At 46.6% G+C, this 16,985-nt stretch overlaps 1 protein-coding gene across 1 annotated transcript in view; it reads right to left on the bottom strand.

Annotated features, from left to right (window-relative positions):
• PCNX2 (pecanex 2) overlaps positions 1 to 16,985 on the bottom strand; it is a 304,964-nt gene that overhangs the window by 43,774 nt on the left and 244,205 nt on the right. Inside the window, exons 26-27 of the mRNA XM_052640516.1 lie at positions 9,447 to 9,700; positions 162 to 395 (exon numbers count right to left, since the gene is read on the bottom strand). Of these exons, the coding sequence (XP_052496476.1) occupies positions 162 to 395; positions 9,447 to 9,700 (488 nt within the window). The remainder of the gene's footprint in view (positions 1 to 161; positions 396 to 9,446; positions 9,701 to 16,985) is intronic.

Here is a 16,985-nt window from a genome sequence, read left to right as displayed (position 1 = left end):
ATGGACAGAGGAGCCTGGCAGGCTACAGTCCATGGGGTCGCAAAGAGTCGGACACAACTGAGTGACTCACACACACGGAGTATAAGAAAGAGATGGTCTTTACAAGGCTCCTTGTTTCTTAACTTACATTCAACTCCTCCAGCCCCACCTCCCTTACCTACCTCTTGCCTTTTCTGGGCACAGTATTGAATCCACTCCAGATAAACGTTGCAGTAGCTGGCTCGTGTGATTCCCTGGAGACATGGGACGTAGTCATCATCAATGTTCATGTGGAACATCGCAAGGTCACGCTCAATGTAATGCCACTTGGCAAAGGGCTGCAGGGTCTTCAGAAGTGATTCATTTTTGATCCAGGAGAACAGTTTGGGGGATGTCACCATATAGTATATTATACTCTGCCGAGAGAAAGAAAGGTTTTGAGCCCATAGCCTGAAAGACTTAAAATTTCATCTCCTAAAGTAAATCACTGTCAGGGACGAGTGACACGTGAAATCCCCACGTGCAGTATCATTTGTATTTCCTGCTAGATTTAATGCACCCACTGGAGCCATTCTAAAACGCTCCCTCTTGGTCACTGGAGGGAAGAGGGAAGTGAAGGAGCAGAATGCTAGCGGAATCTCAATGCTAGCTAGAATGGGATCTCAGCGGTGAGAAAGAATGGCAGTCAGAGGGAAAGCGTCATCCTTTCTGAGAAACGCACACAAAAGCACTGTGGTTCCTCTGGGTTTCCCGGAGGCCAGGCTGGGCTGATGCTGCTGGAAGAAATCAGGGCAGGTCCTCGTCCAGGGCCTCAGACCAAGACTGTGTCATGAGCTAAAGCAACATGGTTCTTATGGAAAGTACTTATGATGTACAGTTGTTCACTCACACACACACACACACACACACACACACACACACACACACACACACGTACTCCTGGGTACCCAGACAGTGGACATCTGAGATGTCTTCAAAATTAACCCCAAGTTTCCTCCTCCATCAGACACTCCACTTATGAGTCCAGTTGGGGAAAATTCCACCCTTGGCTTTATGATTCTGAGCTACAGAGTTTTTGAAAGCCATCTTCTAGTTTTCAAATGAGTTCATCATTCAAGAAGGCTAGCATCCAGCCTGGAGAAGTAAACATATGACAGAGTAAAACACAACCTAAGTCTGCCATGGACATGTCGGGAATAGACAGGAGTATCTGTGGATGAATCCTTCCAACTTCACTCTTCCTTCATTATCACAGGAAAAGGCACAAGGCTGGTGTCACTGGGGCTAAGACAGACAGGGAACACAGTTAGTATCCTATCTGCGAATTGAGAGTGATGAGGAGGGGGAAGGGCAGCCTTCCATGCAAGGAGGCAGTGATTAGAGCTCCTATAAAATCAAACACTCAATTGATGGACTCCTCTGATTATCAAAGGCATTCTTACCAGACGAGAAGACAGAAAGTAACACACGCGGGGCTTAGGCAACGGAAATCTATGGAGGTGAGTGGGCAGAGGGGCCTTTCCTAGCCCCCCAGTTCTCCGCCTCTTCTTCTGTTTGGTTGGGACGTGAAATCCACAGTGCCAAGGTTGGAGGTTGCCAAGGTGTCTGATTTCAGGTTACTGCAGGGGTTTGAACAGCTGAGTGGACAGACACATCCACTCAGATTCGGGCAAAACCACAGCAGATGCCTGACTCAGCTTCTCTCTGCTGTTAGGACTGAGGGCAGCCCACTCATTGCAGAAGTTTCATCTGTGGCTCATGGTGTGTGGTGCTCTCTCCTTCTTTGGGGCACAATCTCTATTAGGCTCCATCATCCACCTGACCCCCAATTGAGGAAGCAAGACACACGAAGTCTGCAGAGAGTAAGCGGAGTTCACATGTTTCCCCGACCTCTGCAACCCTGCTAGCCTTAGAAAACCCCTTCAATGGAAGGAAGGAGGGAGAGAAGGAGGGAAGGGGAAAGGAAATGAGGAAGAGGCCAGGGGAAGCTGAAAACAGACATGCAAAAGAAAGATGTGCTTAATCATGGCCATTTTTCATCACTGTTTTGAGGTTTAAAATGAGATGGTGCATCTGAAGCACTTAGCACCTGGCCTGGCACGTGGGATGTGTGCCAAAATCACATCATCATCATATCTTTGGCATCTCTGACTTACCTACCCAGCACGCTTGAGGCTCAGGTTAAGGAGCACAGCCCAGGAGAGGTTTGGAGAAGGGGATCAGGAGGCAGGAGACAGGCAAGCCTCCCATGGTCACCAGAGTACACATCTGATATTCAAATACGTGAATCAAGAATCTGGAGGGTGTCCTATTGCCCACTAGCTGGCAGGACCACTTAAAGCTGCTAAGCGTTCCATCCAAAGTGGCAAGCCAAAAAGGAAACGGACCGTGACCAAAGGCACGGCTTCTCAGCTGACAATTATGAAGGGAAGAGAGAAATTTGGTCTGTCTAAACATCTGGCATGAGCAAACATCTGGTCTAGTTTTCCCTCAATATGTACTAATCACGTGTACCAGACAGAACTAACACACAAAAAATGGAAAGCGGAACGTTAACCTTTTCATTCCTTTCTAGCGAGGAATGAAACTAACCCTTCCCCAGTGAGGTCAGAGTAGTTAACGAGGACTTTGAATGCCAGGGATTCAAACTCATTTCTCTAGTTCTGGCAAAATCTTACAGTGCTGGCCTCTGAGTGGGCTTCCCAGCGCTGGGCTTTCCCACGTGGGAGGGGAGACAGTACCATGTCCTTTCCCTGTGGGAAAACAGAACTGCTTGAACTGGCTGCAAACTGTACTCTGTCTCCCTTTATTTAGGCAGAGATGCTGTCAGTGAAACAGTGTGAAATCCTTCAGACTCTGTCGGGATGAAACGGATCCCATAATAGGCAAAGCTAAGTCAGGATGGTGACATGAATTGATGGTGTACAAACCGATCCAAATGGAAAGCAAGGACTTCCTCTGAATTAGGGCTTCCTTGGTGGTTCAGATGGTAAAGAATCTGCCTGCAATGCAGGAGACCCAGGTTCCATCCTTGGGTCAGGATGATCCCATGGAGAAGGGAATGACTACCCACTCCAGTATTCTGGCTGGGAGAATTCTGACGGACAGAGGAGCCTGGAGGGCTGTAGTCCCTGGGGTAACAAAGACTCGGTCATGACTGAGTGACTAACACACACACACACCTCTGAATTAATTCACGATATCTGGTTCCTCCAGCAGGGACCCTCCTGGTTTCTCATTTTAATTGTAGATCAGTATATTCTCTCAGACAGCTCATCCCAGGAAGAGAACCTGGCAGGCAGTCCAACATGCTGGGGTGTTGGGCTTATGTTGGCCTTATCATCTGCAGGGCAGGTGATAAGCACATCTCCTTTCTAAGAGTTGGGCAGAAACAACGGTGGCCGAGAAACTAGGCCCTCATTTTCCAGCAGAAATCTCATTTCTTGCTGGTTAAGAGGGTTTGAAATACTAATGAATGGAAGAGAGAAGGAGGAGGCACCAGGGAAAACCTCCAGTCATCAGGAAGGAAATGATTTCAAATATATTCATAGAGGGGGGGCGGAGAACTGACCCAGTTTATTAGGAGATTTTAAAAAATCCTTTTGTGTAAAGGAATTATTCTAAGTTTTTCTTCCTGTCCAATGAAAAATAAAAAGAATGAAACCAAACCCTTGAAACTTGAACCAATTCAGGGCTACAAAGGCAACTGGCAGTTTTGTTTGCAGAGGAGCCTAGGTCAAGGAAGAAAACATTCCATTTATTTTTACCCTAAACTGCTGCTTCTTTTGTCCTAATAGCCACTCAGCACTTCTGAAATTTCCTTTAACTAACTGTACCAGGGAGGTGAGCACAGTTTCTGAGCTGCCCATCCCCAAAGGGCAGGAAGGCACCGAGGGTGATGTCTGGAGAAAGTCTCGCCTGAACAGGCCTTCTTGGTGCTGATGTGAATTACCGGGAGGTACTGGTATGAGCTCCACCTGCCACCAATCTCAGCGTTTCCTGAGCACTGACTGAGAGTTACAAAACATCTCTTCTGCTGAGCACAAACATCTGTAGTGGTCCCCACATCTAGCTGCATATCAAATCACATCAGTTCAGTTCAGTTGCTCAGTCGTGTCTGACTCTTAGCGATCCCATGGACTGCAGCACACCAGGCATCCTTGTCCTTCATCATCTCCCAGAGCTTGCTCAAACTCCTGTCAGTCGAGTTTGTGATGCCATCCAACCATCTCATCCTCTGTCATCTCCTTCTCCTCCTGCCCTCAATCTTTCCCAGCATCAGGGTCTTTTCTAATGAGTCAGCTATTTGCATGAGGTGGCCAAAGTATTAGAGCTTCAGCTTCAGCATCACTCCTTCCGGCATCAGTCTTGTTCAGGACTTATTTCCTTTAGGGTTAACTGGTTTGATAGCCTTGCAGTCCAAGGGACTCTCAAGAGTCTTCTCCAACACCATAATTCAAAAGCATCAATTTTTCGGTGCTCAGCTTTCTTTATGGTCCAACTCTCACATCCATACATGACGACTGGAAAAACCATAGCTTTGACTATACAGACCTCTGTCAGCAAAGGAATGTCTCTGCTTTTTAATACGCTGTCTAAGTTGGTCATAGCTTTTCTTCCATGAAGCAGGTGTCTTTTAATTTCATGGCTGCAGTCACCATCTGCAGTGATTTTGGAGCCCCCTCCAAAATAAAGTCTGCCACTGTTTCCATTGTTAACCCATCTATTTGCCATGAAGTGATGGGACTGGATGCCATGATCTTAGTTTTTTGAATGTTGAGTTTTAAGCCAACTTCTTCACTCTCCTCTTTCACTTTCATCAAGAGGCTCTTTAGTTCCTCTTTGCTTTCTGCCATAAATCACCTAGGGAACTTATTTTAAAACATAGGTACTTCCCAGGCACACAGAATGGGAATTTCTGGTAGGACATGGCGATCGACAATCACCTGGCTAGCTGAGGGAGCCTGATGCTACAGATCTGCCCCTGTCTGCTGTCCTGCCGGGTCAGAAACCATGCCCTGTGCCCCTCTCCTGTCTACCCAAAGCTCTCATGTTGGCTTTTATTCATGTATAAAACAGAATCAAAGGACTGTCTCCACAAGCTCACTATTATCTAGCAGGTTCTGGGGGCTTCCCTCAGCCTGCTACCATTCGCGCATCATCTTGGATTTGTTTTTAATTTTGCAAATTGTCATTTTAGAAAATGTACAGGGAATTGGGAGTCACATTTCCAGGAGTTAGGAGAGGAGGACTGTGAAGGGAGAGACGCATCAAAAGTCAGGTCCTCGCATGGAGCCCCCAGGCTTCTGGAAAAGCCAAGCAGCTGGACCAAGATGGGGCCCCTCAGCCCTTTGCTCTCGCTCACTCACAGAGGCCTGCTGGCCCCATGATGTGGGCCTGGTCTGTCTGGTCCATGGCAAGGCTGTTTATGGGGAGTTCCACGTTCACCGAGCTTCCCTGATGGCTCAGCGGTAAAGAATCTGCCTGCAATGCAGGAGACACTGAAGATGCAGGTGCGATCCCTGGGTCAAGAAGATGCCCTGGAGGAAGGCATGGCAATCCACTCCAGTATTCTTGCCTGGAGAATCCCATGGACTGAGGAGCCTGGTGGGCTACAGTCCACAGTGTCTCAAGGAGTCAGACACAACTGAGTGACCGAGACGAGGTTCACAGAGATGAGGCTCAGTCCTGGACTCCATCCTCACCACCAATGCCTGGGGCAGACCCCTCAGACCGCTGCCTACACATGGGTCTCATCCTTCCCAACTAGATGGCCAGGACTCTAGATTCCACATTACCTAGAACCTTCTTTGTTCATTCCAAAACCATGGGTACCTCCAGCGGTAAGTCATCACAGGAAGCCCTGAGGATCCACAGAGCGGGCAGGGGTGTGTCTCCTGGGCTCATGGAGTTACCAGAAGGGAAGGGGAAAGGGTTTCAGAGGAGGCGGGGGTGAATGCCAGCCTGGGCCCCAAGGCAGATTGTAAGGGGAGCTGGCATGTGAGCTCAGTTTGGACTAGACACTGTGAGTGCTGGGGGAGCACAGGGAGGAGCGTTGGGCTGCAGCCAGGCAAGGGTTGGGGTGGGGGCAGGGTGCACAGGCCAAGAAAAGGGGTGGGGTGCAAAGCCCAGTCAGAAATCACAGCGGATGGCTCTGGGTGGCAAAGAGTCTTGCGCTCTTCTCCCTGTCCTTTTTACGGATTGCAGTTCAGCAGTGAGTTGTGTTTCCTGGTGTGCTCATGAGGGGAGGTGAGCCCAAGGTCCTTCTACTCTGCCATCTTGAATCGGCCCCTCTGTCTTGCCCTACTCTTGAGGCACTGTGGGGAGACAGCCAATTAGCCGAGGTGGCGTGTTGAGGCTCTCTCACCCCACGTTTTGTAAATGAAGACTATGTACTAGCTGAGCTCACTTGCAGCACTGCGCATGTGCGTCACGAGGTACGCGCTCGGTCACGGGCTCCTGTGTGTGACACGCCTGTGTGGGCTTCACCATGAAAGCGCTGGCCGCTGCTGCGCTGGGGCTACACTGGAGCGACCTCATGGTTCTTTTATGTGAGCTTATGCTATCGGTCCGTTACAGTTCTGTTACGGTTCTGTTGCGGCTGCTGCTACGGCTGCTAAGTCAGCCAGGAGAGAGGCTGTGCTGTGGCCGCCTTGCCAACCAGGAGAGAATATATGTGTCTGCAGTTCCTACGGCTCCTCGCATCTTCTTCCAGCCTCTTAGCACGAGCCTTGCCTAGCCTGAGCTGAGCGAACAGTGTGAACAGCAAGACAGTTGGCGTCACGAACAGGATCTGCGATACAGGCACCAGGGAGGCACGTGGCCTCCGGGCTCATTCATCTGGCCCCTCTAGACCTCCAGCTGCCCCTCAGACTAAGCTCCCAGACCCTTGCACGGCTGTAGTCAGCCCCTGGCTCTAACTCCCCTGCAGTGACCACATCTTGTTGTCACTTAGGAACTGCACCAGATTCTTCTGGAGGGAGGTGTCAGAGAGAGCTGGTTGCCATTCAACATCAGTTGGCTCCTTCCTCCGCGACACGCAAGTTCTCTGTGGGTCCATGGCTGCCCAGAACACCTTTCCAGACCCCCTCAAAGCTGGCGTACGACAACATTCTGGCCAATGGGGCACAGCAGCAGCATTCTGCGGCAACTTTCAGGAACCTTCTTAAGGAATAGCCGGTGCATATCCTTCACTTTCCGGGTTCCTTCTTCCATCCATTTGAGCCTTGAGATGGGTGTGCTAAGTCGCTTCAGTTGCGTCCGACTCTTTGAGACCCTGTGGATTGTAGCCCATCAGGCTCCTCTCTCCATGGGATTTTCCAGGAAAGAACACTGGAGTGGGTTGCCCTTTCCTCCTCCAGGGCATCTTCCCAATGCAGGGATTGAACCTGTGCCTCCTGCTTTGGCAGGCGGGTTCATTACCACTAGCACCACCTCGGAAACCTGTCTTGACACTCAAAATGGCGGAGCTGGAGCCGGAAGAAACCTGGGGCCCTGAGCATTTGGAGCAGAGCTTCGTTTATGTGTGAGAGGAATACTTGTGTGTGAGTCACTGGGATTTCACGACCCACCGCCAAGTCTAATGTCAACCGATAGACTGAGTTGCCCAAAGTTGACTCTGTATGAAAAACTTCTTGGACCTCAGATACAATGGCCAGGGGAACACGTGGAGTCATGACACAAAAGATTACAACTGATTCACTGATTATACTTCCTGATTCACTTCCCAAATCTTCCCCAGTTTGTCTGAGGTTGGACATTTATTATTTTGCATGAGGTTTGGATATAAAGTTTTCCATCTGTCTAACATACACAAAGGTGGTGAGCATGAATCGCTCAAGCTGTTTAAAACATTCTGCCACAGAACAGGGTCTCCCCAATGTCTCTTGTTGCAATCACCTTGGGGTGTGATCATTAAGAGTTCTTTGCCCTTCTGACTTTCATAGTCTGAATTCTATTTCCTGAACAATCAAGCAGTTACTCCCAGTTTCTAAACATCCTTCTTTGTAGTTGATGGAAACTCCCAAAACTTCAGGCACCTGTGTAATCTTCTGATTTTGTATTTCCTTATTTCTGCTGGACCACTTGTCTCAGCCTCAGCTTGCAGGGAGCTTGGGGTCTCAGATGATGAGCTTCTTCATTATGAATGGCACTAAGATGTGGACCCTTTTAAAGACCATGTAGGGTTTGCACCATGCAAAGTAGTCCGTCAGAAGAGAAGCCACCATAGACATCCCCAGACACAACTGCCTCTGCCTGTCCTAACCCTTTAGAAAATACTTTCATCCCGATTATCACTCCGCATGTTGGTCAAGTCTCACATTTGTCTTCCCGGAGACATATTCCAAACCAGGACCTGTTCTGATGTTGAGTACAGGTTGGACAGATGCAGGTACCCAGCAACTGAAAAAAAATGTGCTAGTCCCCACATGAGTGAAGAGAAAAGGCTGCCAAAGCTAATCCTGATGGGATCATTTAGCTATTTTTGCAGTTCTATCATGAGCTTAAAAAAATTCATTCTGGTTCTAAAAAAGTAGAAATTTGCAGAGCCTTTAAATTAAGACTTATAATTCATGAAAGTTTAGGCTTGGTCATATTTCCAAGATGTTTCCATTTATCAGCACCATCATTACTAACGACTCATGCTGTGTTAAAAGTGAAGAGTTTCAGTTTAGGAAAGTGAAAAATCTGGGAGATGGATGATGGTGGGAGCTTCACAATAATGTGAATATACCTAGTGCCACTAAACTGTACAGTTAAATATGATTAAAATAGTGTGTTTTATATAATATGACTTTTGTTGTTTAGTCAATAAGTCGTGTCCGACTCTTTTGCGACCCCATGGACAGTAGCCCACCAGGCCCCTCTGTCCATGGGATTCCCCAGGCAAGAATACTGGAGTGGGTTGCCATTCTCCTCTCCAGGGGCTCTTCCTGACCCAAGGATAGAACCCATGTCCCCTGCATTGGCAGGCAGATTCGTTACCACTGAGCCACGTGGGAAGCCATGATTTTTTAAAAAAATAAAGAATAAGATCTAGGTAAGAAAAGAGACTGCCTATTCGTTTCCAGGCTTAGAACAGCAGTCCCCAACCTTTTAGGCACTAGGGACCAGTTTTGTGGAAGATAATTTTTCCATGGACCGGGGGTAGGAGGCATGGCTTTGGGTTGATTCAAGTGCATTACACTTACTGTGCACTTTATTTCTAATCCAATCCCGCCACTAATCTGACAGGAGGTACTGGTCCACAGTCTGGAGGTGGGGGTGCCCTAACTTGGGGCACAAAACCTCAGGCCAGTCTAAACCTCTGAGGCTTTTTCACAAAACCAGCAGTCCTGAAACTGAACTAAGCCTCTGCTTCAGACACTCAGGAGAAGCTTCTTAAGCTCTTTACAAAGCTCTCCAGGAGTCTTTTGAGCCAGCCCCGCATTCCTACTCAGACACTTGTCTGGGACCCGGAGTAGTACCTTGATATAGTATCTGATAAGGATCCTTCGGAGATCAAAAACCTGCAGCATGGTGGCTGCGTTGTTGTCCATGATGCTGTAGCCCTCCAGGATGTACTGGGTCCGTGCGATCTCCCAGGTGAGCCAGCGGAGGTTAAAGGCGGCATTGCAGGACAGGAGGTGGGGCAGGTGACCTGGTTTGCAGCAGCAGCAGCCCTTGTCGTCCTCGTCACCCTCTGTGATGGCTTCCACCTCCCTCTGCTGGCAGTAGGTTCCTGGCAATAACAAACACAATGGAAGTTTACAAGAGATCATAGAACAATCTTTGTTTAGAATGGATTTCCCTCTTGCCCTTACTAAGAGGAAGATGCTAAAGAGAGTCTGGAAATCAGAAGATTTGTATAGTTCTTAGTTCAAGCAAATACCCCAAATAAGTCACCAACTTTATAATCATTAATTCATTAATTCATTCATATTAATTTTGACTCTCATCTCCTCCTGTGTTTTTTTTTTTTTTGTCTGTGTGTGTGTGTGTGTGTGTGTGTGTGTGTGTGTGTGTGTGTGTGTGTGTGTCTTAGAACAGACACATTCTCATGGCAGCCATGGACATTAATGCCGAAATGCAGGATGGTTATATCCTTCAGTTTCCCTTTCCAGAAACCTGCAGGTCAAGGCTGAGCCAATAGGAGGCTAAAGAATGTGGCAGGTGGAGAAGTCTGAGGGCAACCAGATGCATATTGAAGTGTTACGAGGAAGGGTGTCCTGGAAGATCTTCTGGGCCCAAGTGCAAGGGCATAATCACCTCACCTCATATGACTAGAAGCAGGACGTCTGACTCCTTTAGCAAGTATTTTGAAACTTAATGCAAACATGAAACTGTCCCCACACCCATTTCCACACTGTTCACTTTTCCTGGGGTCTTATCTCATTATTCACAATGCCTGGTACTTGGTAGGTGATAACAAAGTGGTTGGTGGAATGATTGAAGGAAAGGCTGGATGACAGATGAAAGAATTCTTATCCAGATCACTATATTACAGGCATGCATGCATGCTAAGTTGCCTCAGTTGTGTCTGACTCTTTGTGACCCTATGGACTGTAGCCCGCTAGGCTCCAGGCAAGAATACTGGAATGGGTTGCCATGCCCTTCTCCAGGGATCTCCTGACCCCCACATCTCTTATGTCTCCTGCACTGGCAGGTGGGTTCTTCACTACTAGTGCCATACAGGCAACAGATACCTTATTGAGAAAATCCATAGGGCATACAATAGCCTCTGGCTTCTCTGGTGGCTTAGACGGTAAAGCGTCTGCCCACAATGTGGGAGACCTGGGCTCGATCCCAGGGTTGGAAAGGTCCCCTGGAGAAGGAAATGGCAACCCACTCCAGTGCTCTTGCCTGGAAAATCCCATGGACAGAGGAACGCGGTAGGCTACAATCCATGGGATCGCAGAGAGTCGGACATGACTGAACGACTTCATTTCACCTTTCACATTACCAGAGGAGGATAAAAACAGGCAATGTTTAAACTAAGTCTCTCTATCGTACCCATGAGTGATGGTCATAATAGATCAGAGATGAAAAACTGCAACCTTCAAATAAAAGTGTACACACAGAACTGTCATGATAACAGCCTATGAACTATAAATCAAGATTCGGAAGAAGAGACCGAGCAGGTTGTTGTAACATAAAGTGAAACAGTGAGGGGCTGATCCTGGGTCTTAGGATTCTGTTTGTCTTTCTCCAAGACCTCACGGCTCTGGGTCTGAGCTGAAAAGCACTCTCTATTAAACATTTCAGGGCTCTCTTTGCTCATTCTGTAGTAGGAAACTTTTATTCCTGCAGGACAAGATGCCCAGAAACAACACAGGTGAACCGCAATCAGTGAGTAATTCAGACCACATGTTGGGGGCACCCAGCGTGAATAATGGCCTCCAAGTCCTAACCGAGCTGCCCACCGGAACCCCAGGACCAGGGGCACTGGACTCCAGGGAAGTCTCCCTGCTCAGTGGCACACCAACAACACTGGTTAATTATATGATTTGGGGAGAGATGCTCTTTCAGTGAAAGAAAGACAATTCATAGAAATAGACCTTACAAAGGAGAAGCATAAAAGGGGGAACTTCACCTCAAATAGATTAGCAAAACTGTTTAAATGACATGCCTTGAGGGTTTTTTCCAGTTTCTGCTTCCTTCCTTCTTCTCCATCCAGGTAGGCATTTATCACGCTGGGCTGATGTCAGCGCTGTTTGTTTTACATCAAACTGGAAGGGGTGTGTGCGTGTATTCATGAGTACGTGAAGACAATGAATAACTTGGATTTCTACTATCTGGAGAAAATAACTTAGTGGCATCCTTTGTGAGAAGCAAGAGCTCATATCTACATTGATGAGAGGACCAGCTGAGGTAGGGGTTTGCTGTGAAGGACTGCTAGGCAGTCATAACTGCCCAAGGCTTTTAATAAACACCGAGGTCAGGTAGGTCTTGTACCTTTTTTTAGGAATGAAAGGTTCATACAGTAAGCACCCTACAAAAGAAATTTCCAGTTGAGAACTTTATCTCCTGCTGCTGACAATGCTTCAGCTCTACCGTCTCCCACCTCCTCTCCCTCTTCCATTCAGTAGCTCTTCTTGCCTGTTCACTTGGTGCCAGCCCCTGCGTGCCAGCGATTGTACTGTACTACTGGACTTTTCAAGGTGCTGTCCTGTAAGACTAAAAATGTTTTCTTTATTTCTTGTGTTTGTTTTTAATGCATTATTTGTGTGAAAAGTATTATAAACTTATTACAGTACTGTACTATATAGCCAGTTGTGTCAGTTGGGTACCTAGGCTAACTTTATTGGACTTAGGAACAAATTGAACTTATGAACATGCTCTTGGAATGGAATTTGTTTGTATGTAAGGGACTTACTGTAGTCAGGATCACACTGTAAAAGAACAGGAGAATGATGAAATACAGTCATTTCTGCAAAGGCACTAATTTTGCTGTTCACATGCAAATCAGGCCCATGTCTTCTCAGAGAGTCTCCCTGGGTTTAGAGCATGTTTCCTTCAAAGGGAAGACTGGGGGTCAGTTGCCCCCACACTTGACCTTTTCCAGATGACTGTCTCTGGAGTTTCCACTGAACCGAACTCTTGGCATCTTTTATGTGGCTGTGTTCTCATGGTCTAACTTAGTGGGACATGGAAAGCATTAAATAAATATTTTAAAAATGAATTTTGAGAGTATCTGGGAATCTTTTCATTCTGATAAATGATTGTGCCTCATGAAAGCTGTGAAAATTGAGTATTTGAACTGGCAATGTGTCCAGTAGATCCCAGGTATCTTGCACACAGGATATGCGTGAATTTCTTGAGCGCAGCCAAAATGCAGGGCAGCCACTGAGGCTGCGGCTACACCAGACGGGCCTCTCCTGACCACCTGACTATTTCCTCCTCCCTTTCCTCATTTCCAAAGGAGCAAACACTGCCTCCCTTTAAGCACCACTGGCTTTCTTTACCAGGGACAGGTCAGTCTTGGCTTATTTATTCATACTTAACTCCAAAAAGATATGAAGTCAGTCTTAAAAGGCACACACAGTACAAAAGCAAATGATGAAATTTTAACTGAAGATGAGGACAGGAAAAACATAACAGAGCCAGAAGAATGTCAAGAAACCTTCACTTCCTTCTATGATGTCCTATAAATTTACTAAAGGTGGACCACTGATTTCACTCAGGCTTTCTACCAACCAGTAGTATAGAAAGATAACGAGGAGTTTCTCACGTCCTTAAGACAAAAGGAAAATAATTGCTTGGGAGGATCGCAGCTATTTCTGTTGAAGACAGCACAGAGATGACATCCCCAGACCATCACAGAGAGAACACTGTACAATATGGTGTCCACTGTCCTTATCAGCATTGCACAAGTACAATCACGTGATTCCACAGCTGTCTAATAGGATTAAAGCACAATAAAGAAAAATTTCTGTAGGTGGCCAAACTAATTCAGTTTTAGGCACGTGGCTCTCCAGAGGTCTGGTGTCACCCAAGGGCGGATTCTGGAGATGCAGGAGGACTGGGAGGACCTCACACCTTTCAGGAACTCCCTGATACGGACCATGTCTCTCCACTTAGTTTTTAATTGACTAATTTTTGTGGTGCAGCCAAAAAAATTGGGGTCTTAGTTCCCAGATTAGGGATCAAACCTGTGTCTCCTGCAACGAAAGTGCAGCAACTTAACCACTGGACCACCAGGAAGCTCCCCTCTGCACCTCGTTCTGACAATGACTGTGTATTGAGTGGCAGTGTATTTTAACACACTTTCCCTGACAAGCACAGGAGTGTGGCTATCCTGTGGGGCTGGTGAGTGCAGGCATGCTTGCTTTAATGGTAGAGGCAGAGGTGACATTCTCTGGGGAAAACTGGGAAGCCAAAGGAGAAAGCCTGTGAATGTGAGAAAGGAAAGGCGGGCAAACAAGAGTGGAGGAGATGCCCTCCTGGCTGGGAAGTGGGGCTAAGATCCCTGGAGGGGAGAGGGGAGGCGCAGGGCAGGATGACTGGAGTGGGAAGTTGACGCCTATGGAGACATTTGAACTTCATTCTGTAGGTAACAGATAGGTAACAGGTATTTTTAAGTCCCAATTAAGAGAGAGAATGTTGTACTTAAGAAACATTCCCCTGAGGCCTTGGGAGAGTATAGAAGAGAGACTGGTCATGGGGCAGTCAGCCACCCACAGTCCCATTTCAAGTGAAGAGTGATGGGACTGAAACTAGGGTACAGGCTGTGTATGGAGAAACTGGTGGAAATGATGGAGGCGCTGAGCCATTATGTGATGGGGACTTCAAAGGATGCATTAAAACGGATCCCCTGCAGCAGTAAGGCTGCGCCCTAAGAATGTCAGCTTGTTTACAACCTTCCAGCAAGAGTAGGCACATGAAAGCCCAAATGCACAGCGTGTTTAAGATTGGGCTTCCTGGCCCTCCAAGTTCCTCTTTATCTGATGTGACTTATCCCAAGGACTGGCTAATTGGATTCCATAGAAAACCCCAAATATCATCAACATTATTATGCTTAGTGTTACCCACTAATTGTTGTTGTTCCATCACTAAATTGTGTCTGACTCTTTGTGATCCCACGGGCTTCAGCACGCTAGGCTTCCCTGTCCTCCACTATCTCCCGGAATTTGCTCAAGTTCATGTCCACTGAGTCAGTGATACTATCTAACCATCTCATCCACCGATAATGGTTTACAATAACTTTACTAGATGTTTATTTGAGCTGAGTTCTGACACAGTCACAGCCTTCATCAGCCTGACATGCCAGGCATAGGGGGATGGTGTTTTCTATACGCTAAGGAGTGAGGTCTCCTGGAGGTGCTGCCAGAGAGAAGTTTAGATTATCCTTAAAATACCCTGCTTGTGGAGTGGAGGATAATTAGGCATAGAAGGAGAAGATGGCATCAGAGGATGAGCTGGCTGGACTGTCAGGAGCCACGTTAGGCATTACTGACAAAATGGAGGCACGGTCCCCAGCCCCCTCTCCTCATTCCGCAGGCACGGATCCCCGGATGAAGGAGTTAGGCCTTGTAATTCTGACTTGTCTTTTCCTCTCCTCGGCTGAGTTGACTGCAAAGGAATATTAAGGTGCTTATTGTTCTTGAGAGGAGCATGAGAAGGCATAAAGCCTTCTGCAGCATTGCTCTGAAAATAATTCATAAAGTTAATCATTGACATTTGTTCAAGGACTTTTACAAAAAAGTGTTCCAGGATGAGCACATAGGCCGCAGCTTGAGGCCGTGGGAGAGACTGATACCCGAAGCCTACTTGCAAGGAGAATGTTTATGGCAAAGGAGTTTACTGAATTTAGGGCTCAGAAATAATTAAAACAGTTAGAAGTTAAAGATTTAAGGAATGTTGTAAAGTTAGCATATTTTACTATAGCTTATAGAAGTTAGGAATTTTTAGAGACACTATAGCTAGAAGCCTTTTTAAGAGATAGTGAGCTCAGGATGTTAGGGGCAAACAGGAGTTAGGAAGATAAGTAGTAAACTGAGGCATGTAGCATGAGTTACAATGAAATCACAAGTTAACTACAGGACACATTAGAGGAGGTAGATTAGATAATAGATGATAAGGTTGATTCCGAGAGAATCACTGAAGCAGGAACTCTGTTTGAGGAGCAACAATGATTTATGGAGATAATAAATCTGGGAGAGGGGGAACCGAAAATGTCAAACCTCTGGCCTAATGTTTTTGTAAAAGTATAAAAAAGAATCTTAAACTTGGAATAAACAGGCAGTCCATAGAAAAATGAGAGGCTGTCTCAGTCGCCGACAGCGCTCATCTCTTCAGGTTGAATCCCTGGCTGCTGGAGTTGGACTCCGGCACTGGACAGCATCATCGATGCAATGACCATGAACTTGGGTCAACTCTGAGAGACAGTGAGGGACAGGGAGGCCTGGCATGCCATGGGGTCACAAAGAGTTGGACAGACCTGGGCTACTGAACAAAAACAATGGCTTTTTTTTTTCAAGTTGCTTTTCAAGTTGCAGGTGTAACGTACAGTTCGGGATGTATATTGGACTGTTACTGCATCAAATGCATTTCCTTCTGAGGTCACAAGTAAGCTTGTTCCTGAATTGCTCAGGTCCACAAAAAGGAGGAGGCCATCAGATTCATTCCCTACATGTGAACAAGGGCCATTCTAAGACGGCATTTGCAAGTTCAATTCATTCATAAGTGGAACAAAGTTAGCCTAGGTACTGCACTAACATAACCGGCTAGTCGGTACTGCACTGTAATAGGCATACGATACTTTTCACACAAATGAGACACAAAAAACAAACACAGAAAAATAAAGAAGACATTTTTAATCTTACAGCACAGCGCCTTGAAAAGTACAGTAATACAGCACAACAGCTGGCATACAGTGGCTGCACGCACGTTCACGTCTTTGAAATTCACCCCTTGAAGGCTCATATGTAGGGGACTTACAGTATAGTCACTGCTAAGCTCAAAGCAGTTCACTTCCATGAACATTGGGACTCCACACAGGCCAGTGTGCATTACATGTTGGAAACACAAGCTGTGAGAGTCAGGGTCAGTCTGTGTTGAATCTTGTTGAAGATTCAGCTTCTTTAGTGCCCCTTCTAACACCGTAATACACATAACACATGTAATTATGAAGACTTTCCGACCATTTTTCTTCAGACCAGAAATCTAAACTGTCATTGCTTCCTGCCAGCTGATTAGATCAAGGGCCATTTTTGTGGCCAAATGAAATAATGTCAGGGAAAGCTTTTAAAAAAAGTTTTTCAATGAATGTCATTTTTAGAAGGTCACAGTGGAATTTTTTTTCCCCAAAATTTTTCCTACAGCTTCAATGTTATTGACACGTCTTTCTCAGCCCTTCCTCCACCTTACACTAGTTCTCTGGAATGGAATCCTAGAATGTGAGCTGAAAGGAATATTCAGGTCATTGAGCCCAAGCTACTTGCCACGGGAAATGACCCTGTATCTCCTAGACATCACCAGATTTAATTTCTGGGAAGAAATACTTAATACAATGATAATCTGTCTCA

This window comes from Budorcas taxicolor, chromosome 5 (assembly GCF_023091745.1).
Source record: "Budorcas taxicolor isolate Tak-1 chromosome 5, Takin1.1, whole genome shotgun sequence".
In the NCBI taxonomy this organism is placed as follows: domain Eukaryota; kingdom Metazoa; phylum Chordata; class Mammalia; order Artiodactyla; family Bovidae; genus Budorcas; species Budorcas taxicolor.
Note: the sequence above shows the minus strand (reverse complement) of the source record. Positions and strands in the feature narration are given on the sequence as shown.